Source organism: Cygnus atratus, chromosome 19 (assembly GCF_013377495.2).
Source record: "Cygnus atratus isolate AKBS03 ecotype Queensland, Australia chromosome 19, CAtr_DNAZoo_HiC_assembly, whole genome shotgun sequence".
Taxonomy (NCBI): Eukaryota; Metazoa; Chordata; class Aves; order Anseriformes; family Anatidae; genus Cygnus; species Cygnus atratus.
In genome coordinates, this window is record NC_066380.1 from 11,873,132 (window position 1) to 11,885,229 (window position 12,098).

At 61.7% G+C, this 12,098-nt stretch overlaps 4 protein-coding genes across 9 annotated transcripts in view; 3 read left to right on the forward strand and 1 right to left on the reverse strand.

Moving 5' to 3' along the window:
• The window catches only part of ABCA2 (ATP binding cassette subfamily A member 2), a 43,026-nt gene extending 39,738 nt beyond the window's left edge, over nucleotides 1–3,288 (forward strand). The window contains exons 49-50 of the mRNA XM_035571168.2: nucleotides 111–317; nucleotides 616–3,288. Of these exons, the coding sequence (XP_035427061.1) occupies nucleotides 111–317; nucleotides 616–651 (243 nt within the window). The 3' untranslated portion in view covers nucleotides 652–3,288. The remainder of the gene's footprint in view (nucleotides 1–110; nucleotides 318–615) is intronic.
• Nucleotides 3,289–3,777: 489 nt separating this feature from the next.
• On the forward strand, nucleotides 3,778–6,493 carry CLIC3 (chloride intracellular channel 3). The gene is made up of 6 exons (XM_035571167.1): nucleotides 3,778–3,822; nucleotides 4,624–4,733; nucleotides 5,026–5,151; nucleotides 5,289–5,395; nucleotides 5,742–5,917; nucleotides 6,335–6,493. The coding sequence occupies exons 1-6, from the start codon at nucleotides 3,787–3,789 to the stop codon at nucleotides 6,491–6,493; spliced, it is 714 nt and encodes a 237-aa protein (XP_035427060.1). The 5' UTR covers nucleotides 3,778–3,786.
• A 1,048-nt stretch (nucleotides 6,494–7,541) lies between these two features.
• On the reverse strand, nucleotides 7,542–10,238 carry PAXX (PAXX non-homologous end joining factor). 5 transcript variants are annotated; one of them, XM_035571159.2, is made up of 7 exons: nucleotides 10,064–10,220; nucleotides 9,912–9,972; nucleotides 9,746–9,795; nucleotides 9,475–9,665; nucleotides 8,651–8,725; nucleotides 8,117–8,210; nucleotides 7,542–8,019 (listed from the first exon to the last, which is right to left on the reverse strand). In XM_035571159.2, the coding sequence occupies exons 1-7, from the start codon at nucleotides 10,165–10,167 to the stop codon at nucleotides 7,980–7,982; spliced, it is 615 nt and encodes a 204-aa protein (XP_035427052.1). In that variant the 5' UTR covers nucleotides 10,168–10,220; the 3' UTR covers nucleotides 7,542–7,979. The 5 variants fall into 5 exon arrangements, 4 of the variants coding, with proteins under 4 accessions (XP_035427052.1, XP_035427053.1, XP_035427055.1 ...); XM_035571160.2 differs by having other exon boundaries at nucleotides 8,651–8,722; nucleotides 10,064–10,215; XR_007709008.1 differs by lacking the exon at nucleotides 7,542–8,019 and having other exon boundaries at nucleotides 8,136–8,210; nucleotides 8,651–9,067; nucleotides 10,064–10,238.
• Nucleotides 10,185–12,057, forward strand: TMEM141 (transmembrane protein 141). Of its 2 annotated transcripts, none has more exons than XM_035571164.2 (5): nucleotides 10,185–10,305; nucleotides 10,389–10,455; nucleotides 10,572–10,655; nucleotides 10,966–11,097; nucleotides 11,755–12,057. In XM_035571164.2, exons 1-5 carry the CDS (start codon nucleotides 10,252–10,254, stop codon nucleotides 11,829–11,831), a joined length of 414 nt encoding a protein of 137 aa, XP_035427057.1. In that variant the 5' UTR covers nucleotides 10,185–10,251; the 3' UTR covers nucleotides 11,832–12,057. The 2 variants fall into 2 exon arrangements, with proteins under 2 accessions (XP_035427057.1, XP_035427058.1); XM_035571165.2 differs by having other exon boundaries at nucleotides 10,972–11,097.
• Nucleotides 12,058–12,098: the final 41 nt, after the last annotated feature.

Here is a 12,098-nt window from a genome sequence, read left to right on the forward strand (position 1 = left end):
GGCGGGGATGTGCTCATGGCTCATCTCCGGTGCAGAAACGTCAGGCTAGGGGCAGCCTGGGGCAGGTTCTGTGCCATGTCTCTTGCAGCCTCTCACCCTTTTCCTGCCAGGTGTTTGTGAATTTTGCCAAGAAGCAAAGCGACAACCTGGAGCAGCAGGAGACAAGTCCTAGCTGTGCAATGCAGTCACCCTTGGAGCGCGTGCTGAGCCTGCTGCGCCCACGGGCCACCCCCACAGAGCTGCAGGCCCTGGTGGTGGAGGAGCAGGAGGACCTGGAAACTGATGACGAAGGCCTCATCAGCTTCGAGGAGGAGAGGGTGAGAGGTGGTCCCAGGATCTCAGTGACTGGGGTCCCAGCTATGTCTCTATCATGGAGCACTGGGGCCAAGCCCTGGCATTGCACTAGGTGCTGCAGCCTCATCCTGGGGAAGCGGGACCCTTTGGGGCAGGGGCCAGGCAGGAGGGTGCTGTGTGGGAAGGAAGGCTGTGGGGGCTCCCCAATGTCCACAACAGGTCCTGGCCCCCACAGTGCCCCAGAGCGCGGTGTGCTGGGCAGAGCTGGCAGTCCCTTGCCTGGCCCCAGCCCCTGAGCCCTGCTTGTCCTTGTGTCCGCAGGCTCAGCTCTCATTCAACACGGACACGCTGTGCTGAGACACTGAGGGGGGGAGCCACATCCCCTGGCTGTGAAGCCACCAAATACTTTTTGCCTCTCCTCTCCCTTCGTCCCTGTTGAGCGGACGCAGTCGGCGTGGGAATGCGGGGGACTGCCCCCACATGCCCAGGGGGTCAAGCCCTGCTGCTGGAAAGGACACAGTGGGTGCAGTACCAGCCTGGATGGACTCTGAACCAATGGCCGCCAGCCAGCCTTTGTCCCCTGCAGCTCTGGAGCAACTCCCCACATGGCACCAGCAGGGGCTGCTGTCCTCGCCAGCTTGCCCGGCTGGTGCGTGCCACGGACAGAGACTGTGAACAGAAGGACACTACGTTGCAACAGTGCCGCCAGCCCTGCGTGTCCCATGCTGGCAGGGAAGAGGCCTATGAGAGTGGTGCCTTTGGACACCCACTTTTGCACCCACCCCAAGGGAATCCTGGCCAGGGGGTTACCCCTGCCCCATCGCTACCCCAGGCCTGGCCCTGGCACGGCCAGAGGAAGGACTGCTGCTTTTTCCTTGTTTCCATTACCTGCCGGGCTTGGCGCTTGCTCATGGCATCACAGGGGACTCATTGGCCCAGCACTGCAGAGGCAGGAGCTCCAGTGCTTCACCCTTGTTTGATTTCTGTGCCAGCACTGCTGACAGAACATCACTTGCGACCTCAAGCCTGCTGGAGACAGGGACTCAGCCCTGCTGGTGCTTCTGCCAGCTGAGGGGTTTGGCCCTGCCCAGCACTGGGCTTGCTACCTTGCCCAGGGTTGCCTCTGCCAGGTGCCAGTGCTTGCCCTGGCTCTGCCAAGCCTGTCCTTGCTCGCTCTGGGTGCTCAGTGCCATCCCTGGGGCAGGGCACTGGCGCCCACGCAGGGAGGCACATGGTGGGGCAGAGAGGTATTTCACAGGGTATTTCACATGCTGGCACCAGCTGTTTTTCCCCTCTGCCCCAACCATGTCCCAGAGCCCCTCATCCTGCCCTCCTGCCTGCCATCACACTCTGCTTCCCTCAGCGAGCATTAGGCACAGGGCATCGCTGCAACCGTGCCACCTTTCTGCTGTCACCCGTCCTTTTCTCCCTTGCCCTAGCACTCATTGCTCAGAGTCTGGCCCAGCGTGGGAGCTACTTGTACTGGATTCTTATTGTTGGTTCACTGATGGCACTGGGAGAGGGGACTGCTGCACCCCAGGGTGGCTTTTGAGTCTGGGGGTGGGGGGAGGTGGCCTCAAGGTGTGAGGACAAGGCAGCCTGACTCTGCACTGGTTCAGCCTGGCAGAGGTGCCTGGGATGTTGGGGAGGGAAGGATGGAGGCCAGCATCTGTGGCCCTGCGTGTCACCTGGGGCAGGCAGAAGGCACCCCCGCAGGTGGCAGTGCCCCTCCTTTCTGCAGAGGGTCCTGCCACCGTTGTCACCCATGGGGGCAGTGCCCAGCCTGCTGTGACACTCCCAGCCCACTGCTTTTCAGCATCCCACAGCTGTGCCAAAGCAGGGGTGACCTCCAGGCTCATGATGCTAACCCTGACCACGCACCCTATGCCCTGGGATGTCTGCAGCACCCTGGTGTGTTCATCCAGAGCTGCCATACTGCACGGTGCGACCATCCATGGCTGCCTCCATCCTGGAGGCCTTGCTGGCCTTTCCGGTCTCCCTGGCACGGGTGTGGGCTCAGCCCCAGGCCCCGTAGACCCAGGTGCCACCTTGCCCTCTGTGCCCATGCCTCTCCCAGGGCTCACCACTCCTGTATGCCACCTGCTATAGATTGTGATACAATATACAGTATTTTCAATAGGGGAAAAATTGGGGGGAGATAAGCTCTATTTTCAGATTTTTCAGACCATATATTTTTTATGGCATACTGGAAACTGGCTGGTCCCTGGGTGGTGCAGATGGTGCAGGCGGCGCACCACACTGTGCTGGGTGGGTGCTGGGGTACAAGCAAAGTCCAGGTTAGCTCTCTGTCTCTGCCGCCATGGAGAGACAGTGTCACCTGCAGGCTTTCAGGTGTCACCTTGGAGGTGGCACAGCTCAGCCCCCTCTGGGCACCCAAGGGGGGCATGGTGCCCTACACTGCTGCAGTGGCCAGCTCTGGCCAGGCAGGGCGTCATCCTCACCCCACACCTGTCCTGCTGCTGTGCCTCTTGGGGCTCCTCAGACAAGGAGAACCCCCAGTGCTCCCATCGGCAGATCTGTGCCCACGTGGTGCCATGCCACCGTACTACTGTCCTTGGATGGTCAACAGAGAAGCTTTTGTGCCCCTAGCACAATGTGTCCAGGGCACACTCAGCAGCCTGGGTGGCCGTAGCGGCCTCCTGGTGGTGCAGGGCTGCCCTTGACCCTGGAGCACCCTGAGGGTGGTTGCACAGACAGGTGCCCCATGGCAGCGGGGCTGGAGCGGTGCAGCGTTGCCCGAGGTGGGGGTGACTGCTGCCTTAACATTATTTGCTTTATTGAGTTTGGCCCTGCTTCCCACCTTGCCTCCCTCCACACGTCCTCAGATGCCAGCACCTGTGCCATGCACAGCCCCAAGTGTGGGGCACCCCGATGGGTGGAGATGCTCTGGAGGAGCCTGTACATTGCTAGCAAAAGAAAAAGATGAAATGTGAAAATAATGATTGTTTTAAATAAAAAATAATAACTGAAGCCAGCAAGGTTTTGTGGTGTCTGGAAGGAGGTGGGCAGGAGCTCAGGGCTGTCAGGGCTGTGGTGCCTGGGGAGGGATCTGGCTGGGGAATGGCAGAAGAGGGGCTTCATAGTGCCCTGGGTGGGGTGCAAGAGCCTGGTGTGGGTAAAGGGAGCTGGACGCAATGCGGGGCCATACCCAGCACACGGCATTGTCCAGGGCTGGTGGTGGGGCTGGCTGGAGGGTGCTGGCAGACACAAAGCCCCATGGGACGCAGCCAGCCCAGGTGCTGAGCAGGAGCAGCTGCAGCTGGTGATGCTGCGAGCTGCCCTTGTTGGTCCCAGGCCAGCAGCAGCCGTGGCAGCCAGGGCCCCACGGCAGGGCGTCCCCAGCCGTGCCGTGGGGCCAGGCGTGGGTGGGAGCGGGTGCACCCCAGGGAGGAATGTGGGCTGGGAGGGGCTGCAGCTCCAGCACAGGCACTTGCAGCACAGTCGCCAGTCAACCAGCAGCCACCACCCAGCATGGCTGAGAAACCCCAAATCCAGCTCTTCGTCAAGGTGAGTGGAGGTCGTCTGGAGGTTGGGGATGATGCGGGCTGGGCAGGGACGCTTCTGGCTGCTACCCCTGGCAGCACCCCGGGCTGGGGCGGCCCAGCTACCCCTGCGCGCCCCACTGTCCACCTGCGGGTTCCCAGGCAGGTAGCGGGCAGCTTGGCATCTTCTCCAGCACGCTGTGCTGCTACCTGCCCCACCGGCATCGGTGCTCAGCAAGGGCTGCTGGGCTGGGGTGTCACATCCCCTCTCCCACCCTCCACTACAGGCACCCTTCGTGTGTGTGTGTGTGTGTGTGTGTGTGCACGCGTGTAGAGGGGACCGCTGCACACCAGCCCAGCCACTGCAGTGCCTTGATGCAGGCACCTGCGCCTCCTGGGCCCTTCCTAGCCACCGCCTGGCTAGGGCAGTTTGTCCAGCTGTAGAGGGCAGGACATGGCCTGCCTGGGGGCACACCTGGAGGGTGACAGGGCCAACAGCACTGCCATCAGCCTCCTATGGCCACCACACAGCCCCTGTCTCGCTGGGCTGTCCCCTGCCACAGCCAGGTGCCACGCTGGTGGCTGTGCCAAACCCCTGCCGCCCAGCGCTGCGGGCCACCACCTGCTGTGCCACGCAGGCTGCTCTGGGGTGGGGCGCGGAGGCCCCACGAGCAGGCAGGGGCCAGGGACTGGCGCTGTGCCCAGCATAACAGGTCCTGGAGGCTGCCTGTATTGCTCGCTGGCCCATGGCCAGCCAAGGCCCCAGCCCGCACCCGCTGCCGGAGCGTGGGGCTGGGGCAGCTGAGCTCTCTGTCTTTGCCCGCAGGCAAGCGAGGACGGGGAGAGCGTGGGCCACTGCCCTTTCTGCCAGCGGCTCTTCATGGTGCTGCTGCTCAAAGGGGTGCCCTTTACCCTCACCACTGTGGATGTGAAGAGGTGAGCGGCACCCCGCGGTACCCACACACCGGTCTGAGGGGTGTAGGGAGGTCCCCACCACCTTGGGAAGAGGCATGAAGGGTAAAGTCTGTTTTATCCCCCTGGCTGCCCGCCACTGCTCTGAGGGAGGGTGGTGGGCATTTCCCAGGGCAGAGCTGCCACGGGCACACACTGTGGCAGGAGCAGCCCCGGGGGAACCACGTCATCATTTTGCCCTGGACACGCACACAACACAGTGCCCTGCTAAGCTCTGGGCAATGCAGGCATCAGCAACCATCCCTGTCTCCTGCAGGGCACTGGACGTGCTGAAGGACTTTGCGCCAGGTGCCCAGCTGCCCGTTCTGCTCTACAACGGAGACCCCAAGACCGACACTGTCAACATCGAGGACTTTCTGGAGGACAGGCTGGCCCCCCCCATGTCAGTGTCCAGCACTGCCCCAGAAAGGGGAAGCGGCCAAAGAGTGGTGGGAAAGGCTGAGAAAGGGGCAGGGGGCAGGCAGCACCTGGGCCTGCCAGCCTCTGCCTCCTTCCCTAGCTGTGACCACATCCCCACAGGTTCCCCAGCCTGGTCCCACAGTACAAGGAGTCAAGGTTGGCTGGAAATGACATCTTCCACAAGTTCTCCACCTTCATCAAGAACCCAGTGCCTGCCCAGGACGAGGGTGAGGAAGTGGGGGGGCCACCTGTGCTGTGCCACACTGGGGAACCCCAGGCAGGCCCTCAGGTGCTCAGACCCCTGAGGCTGGCCAGCCCTTCCCTGCCCGGGGCCACTGCTTGCATCCCTCAGTGTCCTGGTACCCCCAGCCTGTCCCTCCCAGCGTGGTTCAGCATGGCTGAGCCAGGGCACCCTTGGCAGAGCAGGGACCAGCCTGGGCCAGGCAAGAACAGTGCGGGCACCAGGGCAGGCTGGCAGGAGGCTATGTGGCAGGGAGGGCTCGGCAAAGCTGCCGGTCCCACGCCTGCAGCGGGGCGCTGCCCTGACCCAGCGTGCTGCTGCCCACCCTGCAGCACTGCAGCGAAGCCTGCTGAGGGCCCTGCTGAAGCTGGACGAGTACCTGAGTGCCCCCCTGGAGTATGAGCTGGCCCGTGAGCCCCACCTCCGGACCTCCCAGCGCCGCTTCCTCGACGGGGACCAGCTCACGTCAGCTGACTGCAACCTGCTGCCCAAGCTCAACATCGTGCAGGTGAGCACAGGCATCCCCACGCCACGACCTTCCCCTTGCCCTGGCTTCTCTGTACTGCCTGCCCCATGCCCTCACCTCCTCCTGGGTGCCAGCCCACCACCTGCCTGCAACAACTCTCCGCCCCTATGCCCACCCCTGTGTTCCCTCCTCTCCCCCATTCACCATGCCCCCCAGGCGCCTGCCTGGCACGCCCTTCCCCATGACCCCTGCACAGCTCGGTGCCTTCCTGCAGACTTCACTCCCCTCTGCATCCCGCACCAGGTGCCACCCCGCCATCCTGTGCACTGCCACAGATGTCCCCTCATGCTATGTCACCCATGCGGCTGTGAATGCCACTACCTACCAGCCACAAAACCCTCCTTGGCACACCGCGGGCACACAGGGCTGGGCAAGAGCTCATGCTGTTTCTGCCTGCAGATTGTCTGCCAGCATTATCGCCACTTCGGGATCCCCAAGGACCTGCGGGGTGTGTGGCGCTACCTTAACAACGCCAGCGAAACCAAGGAGTTCAAATACACCTGCCCCAACAGTGAGGAGATAGTTCAGGCCTATCGCTCCGTGGTCCGGTCTCCGTAGTGAGCCGGGCAAACACCCAGGTGGCCACAGGGATGGGGTCAGGCAGCAGGGCGGTGCCTGCCCCGTCCCGCTGCCATCACCAGCGTCCTGCCTGAATTGCACTCGGGAGGGCAGAGAGCATGAGCTGCATCCCTGGTACCCAAATTTCCCCAAGCTGGCACCCTTGCTTGAGGTGCTATCAGCAAGCTGCCTTGCACCGAACCTGCAAATGCATTCTCGCTTCTTGTGTCACCCTCCCTGCCTGGCCAGGACACTCCTGACCTACCCTGTGATCCCTCAAGCACAAGGATGGGTGCAAAGGTACAGCCATGGGCACCACTCGTGACAGAGCTGGGCAACGCTGAGGGTAACAGCAGGAGCCGAGCCTCAGTTTGGGGAGGAAAAAGTCTGCCTAGAGCAGAGAGCCCAGAGCAGAGAGGGTATCCCCGCAGCCTCCCTCAGAGGCACACTGTGCCACCAGCCACATGAGGGACCCAAGACAGGGCTGTGCCAGGACAGCTGGCACCACCTGATGCCTGTGAAGAGCAGCACAGGGTGAGGGGAACTGGCACAGCCATGGCAAAGCCCTGGGAATGGAGCTGTGGGAATGCTGTTGGTGGTGCTGATGACCTTGCCCTCTGTCCCCATTGCCCTGTGCGAGGGGAGCAGAGGGCACTGTCCCTCCAAGACCCACTCTTAGGAAGCTCTCTGGAGAAGATTTGGGACAGGGATGGGGATGAAGTGGGGAAAGTCCAAGCCATGTATCAGAGCACCTGGAGATCAATAAAGGCTTTGCAAGCAAAATAACTGTCTGGAGTGACCGGCCCCAACAGCTCTCCTCCCACACAGGACTTTGCACAGGCCTCCAAGTCTAGCAAGGGCTGGGCCCACACTTCCAGTTCTCCAGGGGGCTGGAGAAGCTCTAACCAGTCACCCACCAGCCCATTGGCACAAAACTGTCAAGAAAGGGAACTCCTCTGACCCCTTGACCCCTCAGATTCAGTTGAAATTGGCCACATGGCTCCAGAGCAATGGAAGGGCAAAAGGGAATGACACACACACACTGTCACTCTGGACAAGCCCCCAGAGACCAGCTGGCTAAAAACAGCTTTACTGGCAATAACTTAAGCACAGGCGACCTTTACAAAAAATATATCTTTCAAAGTTATTTTTTAAAAAAACACCAATTAATGGCAAGTGGAGTAAAGGGGTGGCCCCTTTCAGCAGGGAGAAGCTGCAGGGAAAAAAGCCTCCGCTTTGTCACCCCTGCCCTGTCTACCCCCTTCCCCCCAAGGCCCTGCCACAGCACCAGCTGAGGATCTGCTGCCCCCTCAGGCCTGCCAGGCACTGCCTCCAGGTCTCTGGGTCCTGCTTGCCCCATCCATCGCCCTTGTTGACCATGAGCCACACCTGCAGCAAGGAGCCTGGCAGGGCCAGGGGGCAGTAAATCCTCTATCAACCACACATGGTTGAAAATGCTGTCATCGGGGGGACGGGACAGCACAGGTCATGAGTCTTCAAAGTCCACTCCAGACGGTGCCTTCTTGCTAGAAGGGGATGGAAGGAGAGTCATAGGCCTGCCAAGAGCTCACTGGTGTCCACTGGACCTCAAGTCCCAGCACTGGGCTGTGGAACAGCGCTTACCTTTTGAAACCAGGATTAATGAGAGACTCTCCTGGGATCTTCCGCTTAGCTGCCAAAGCTGAGCCAGTGCCCCTGTTCTTCCTGGGGCTGGGGTCTGCCTCAGTCAGACACAGGAAGGACAGGGAAAGCAAAGGTCAGCTGGTTGCTTTGGCAGCCCTGCAAGCCCCTCTGTGCCCAGGGCGTGCCTCCAGGAGCCATGGATGGTGAGGGGCTATGCTTGGTCTCCTCTGTGAAAGCTCCAGGGACCCATGGAACTGCCATGGAAGAGCAGTGAAGCCTGACCTTCTCCTGGAGGCTGGCAAGCAACCCTGCTTGGTGATACTAGGCATCGGACCTGAGCACAGTGCACCTCAAGAGCTACCATGCTGAGCCCTGGCCCCTCCTGTGCTGGGAAGGGCACCAAGAGCAGGGTGGTTGACAGCAGCCAAAGCAGAGGGGGCTCAGAGTTTCCTGGAGAGTACCAAGACACAGGAGCCAGCAGCTTCCTGGGGAAGAAAAGGCAAACAAGCAACACAACCCATGGCAACTGCCTACCTGGCAGGAAGAGCTGCTGGCTCTGGGCAGCATTCTTCTCAGGGCTGCAGGAAGACCCCAGTGTGCCCACCACTGCTGAGACAGGAATGAGAATCAAATTATGTGCCAATGTATCCCGGGCTTCCCCAGCAAGTTCCCTCCTCTCCACAGCCCACAACCAAACCTAGCAACATTCTCTTTCCAGCCACTTCCATCTAGGGTGCTGCTACCCCAAGACCTTCACAGAATGGTTGAGGTTGGAAGGGAGAGCTGGAGATCATCTAGTCCAACCTCCCTGACAAGCAGGGTCACCTACAGCATATTGCACAGGATCACATCCAGTAGGGTTTTGAATATCTCCAGAGATGGAGACTCCACAGCCTCTCTGAGCAGCCTGTTCCAATGCTCTGTCACCCTCATGGTGAAGGAAACTTGCCTCTGTAAGGCAATGATGGTGTGGTGTCAGCCATTAGGGCAAGGTTGTGCTCCTGCACACTGTCACAATGCTGCTTTTAGTCCCACGCAGGATCTCTTCTGCCCAAGATGGTCAGGGAAGGCCCTGGCCAGCTTTGGGAACAGGTCAGCCCGAGCAGGAAGACGAAAGTAGCACCTCTGCTGCCCAGCCCACACATTTGCATCTCTCCTGGCCAATCTAGCCAGAGCTCATGAGGAGATGTCATGTGGGATGAGACCGTGAAAACACAGCCTCCTAAATGCCATCTTACTTGGCTCTCTGAACCAGCTCACTTGGGGGAAACCCTAGGTGGGAGAGAGACGATACCATGACAGCGGATGGAAGCTGATCTCCTTTCTCCCGTTGCCCTGTTCCACAACCACACACAGACCTTCGAGATGTTCTTCTAGGTTCTTGACGCAAGTCGCCAAGCCAAACATCAGCGCTTGGAGCTGGGTCCTCGCCTCAGCAACAGGAAGCTTGCAGAGATGAAGGGTTGCGTGCCTGGCCTCCCCTTGCAGCTGCAGCGTGGCCCTGCCATCCTGCAGGCTCAGGGAGACGGCCCCGCGCCGCAGGGCTGCCCTGCGCGGGCAGGAGCCCGGGGTGAGGCGGGAGCTCGGAGCCCTGCAGCAAAGGGCCCCGGGTCCCCACCGAGCACCCACCTGAGCTTCGCGACGCCGTCCTCCGGCAGGCACGTCCCGCCCTGCGGCGCCTGAGGGGAGAGGGCACCTCCTGCGGCGCGGCCGGGCCCCCGCCGCCCCGTCCCGTCCCGTCCCGTCCCGTCCCGCCGGCCCGGCCCTCCCCGCGGCCCCCAGCCCCGCTACGTACGCGGCCCTGCGGCGGGAGGGCGCCGAGCTCCCCGGCCCAGACCTCCAGCGCGTCGGTCACACTGCGGGGGGCAGCGGCTCAGGCTGTGCTCGAGCCGCCCCGCCCCGGCCCGGCCCGGCCCGGCCCGCTCCCCCGCCCGGCGCTGCACTCACTAGGCGGTGCCGGCAGAGCCGGGGCCGGCCGCGGGGCAGCAGTAGCAGAGGTACCGACCCGGCCCGGCCCGCAGAACGCAAAAGGGCCCCGGCGGCTCCGCCATGGCGGCAGCGCGGAAGGGGCGGGCCGGGCCCCGGGCCCCGCACGGCGAGGCGGGGGCGGCGCTGCGCGTCCGGGCGGCCCCGCCATGGTGAACCTGGGGCTGCGGCGGGTGGAGGAGAGCGTGGCCGCCAAGCACCCGGTAGGCGCCGCCCGCCCTCCCCGGCGGGGCTGGGGGGGCCGCGAGCCGGGGGCCGGGCCGGTGCCCTGACGGTGTCTCCGCAGGCGCTGCAGCAGTACGCGGCGTGCCAGTCCCACGCCTTCGTGAAGGGCATCGGCACCTTCCTGGCAGGTACGGCTGGGGCGGGCGGGCGGAGCGCCGGGCAGGGGGGGCCCCAGCACTCGCCCCCCCCCGCCCTGGGGGGTGGCCTTGGCTGGTAACTGCTCGCGGTCCCTGGGCTTTGGCAGGCAGCGGAGCCGCTTTCGCCGTGCAGAAGCTGGTGAGCAAGAAGCTGCCGTACAGCCTCCAGTGGAACCTGTTGGTGTCGGTGGGTGAGTGCCCTGAGCCTCCTTGCCCCGCCTAGCGCCTGCTGCCTGGGTGTGGCCGCAGGCTCGGCCGTGAGCAGGCTGGCAGGGCTGGGCCCTGCGGGGAGCGCGGCCTCGGCTTGCAGGGGCAGGGCCGTGTTTGCGGGTGGAACGGCAGTTTGCCCTTAACGTGGGGGGCGTTGTGCCCTGGCTCGTGCCACCCTTGTGCTCCCCAAGCTCCTCGAGGGTGCCTGGGAGGCTCAGGGACTGCCTGCAGGCAGTTGCGAACACCCTCGTTACCAGTGCTCTCTGGAAGCTGTCTGCATGGTCTCTTCAGCTGCAGGATCCCTTGCCAGCTATATGGTGACCAAAGCAGAGACACAGAAATGCTCTGACTTCTGGATTTACCTGGAGACGGGCAAGTCCCCACAGGAACTTGCCATGGCCGATGGGGTGTCTCAACCTACAGGTACATTTCATGTCTCCTTGCTGCTTTACCTGGGCTTGTCTTGCTTGCTGCAGCTCTTTGCTATTCCTGCCTTGCTTCTAAGCTGGTAACTATTTGTATCTTTCTTAGAATCCCTGCTAAAGTCCCACAGAGGCACCCCTGCAGTTAAGGGACTCTTCTCTTACGTGACAGGAGCAGCCCTCTGGGGTAGCAGCAGTGCTAGGGCAGCCAGAGTGTCCTGCCCCAGTCTCACAGCTCTCAGTTCTCTGGGCCCATCATTTGGGCACAGCCAGCGGTATGGAGAGCGCATGCTCACTTCTGCTTGCTGGCCTGCTTGTTCTGTGGATTCATGAGAGACATTGTGGAGGAGGTTTTGTTTGCTAGAAGAGGAAGAATAGGGCAGGAGGTGGAGTGAGCTAGCAAACCCCTCCACGCTTGTGCTTAAGCCAGGCTGCTCAGTGAGAAAGGTAGGGCTGCAGAGGACACCGGAACGGCCTCTGCTGGGTGGTTTTCATGGCTGCCTCCTGCTATCTGCTATTGGCATCAATGAGCTCTTGAAGCTAGGCCAAGCTGAAGAGACATTAAACTCTTCACCAGAGCTTTATAGTTCTCTGCTCACCCCTGCCAAAGATGCTGGGATTGTCTGGGGTACAAGGAGTTTGTTCTTGTCTATTGCAGAAAATCTCAGCCCAGAGGACGCAGAGAAAGTCACACCACCTGTGAGGAGGAACAAGTACGGAGATATTGTGGAGTAGCCAGTGCAGCACAGTGTGCTATGCCTGTGTCCTGCTGCTGCCGTCTTCACCCCTTCGTGTTTGCCTGATGTGCCTGTGCTGCATGGGAGTTGTCTGTAGTACTGCCAGGGAGCTTAGATAAGTCAGTTGTGCAGTGTATGCATGTTGGAGACCTGAGACTCACAGGTGGTCTGTGTGTGAGCATTGCACATGGCAAACATAATAAAAGTCCAGAGCTGAAAGTGCACACTGTGGATAAAGTAAAGGCTGCCAATAGGATGGAAAGAG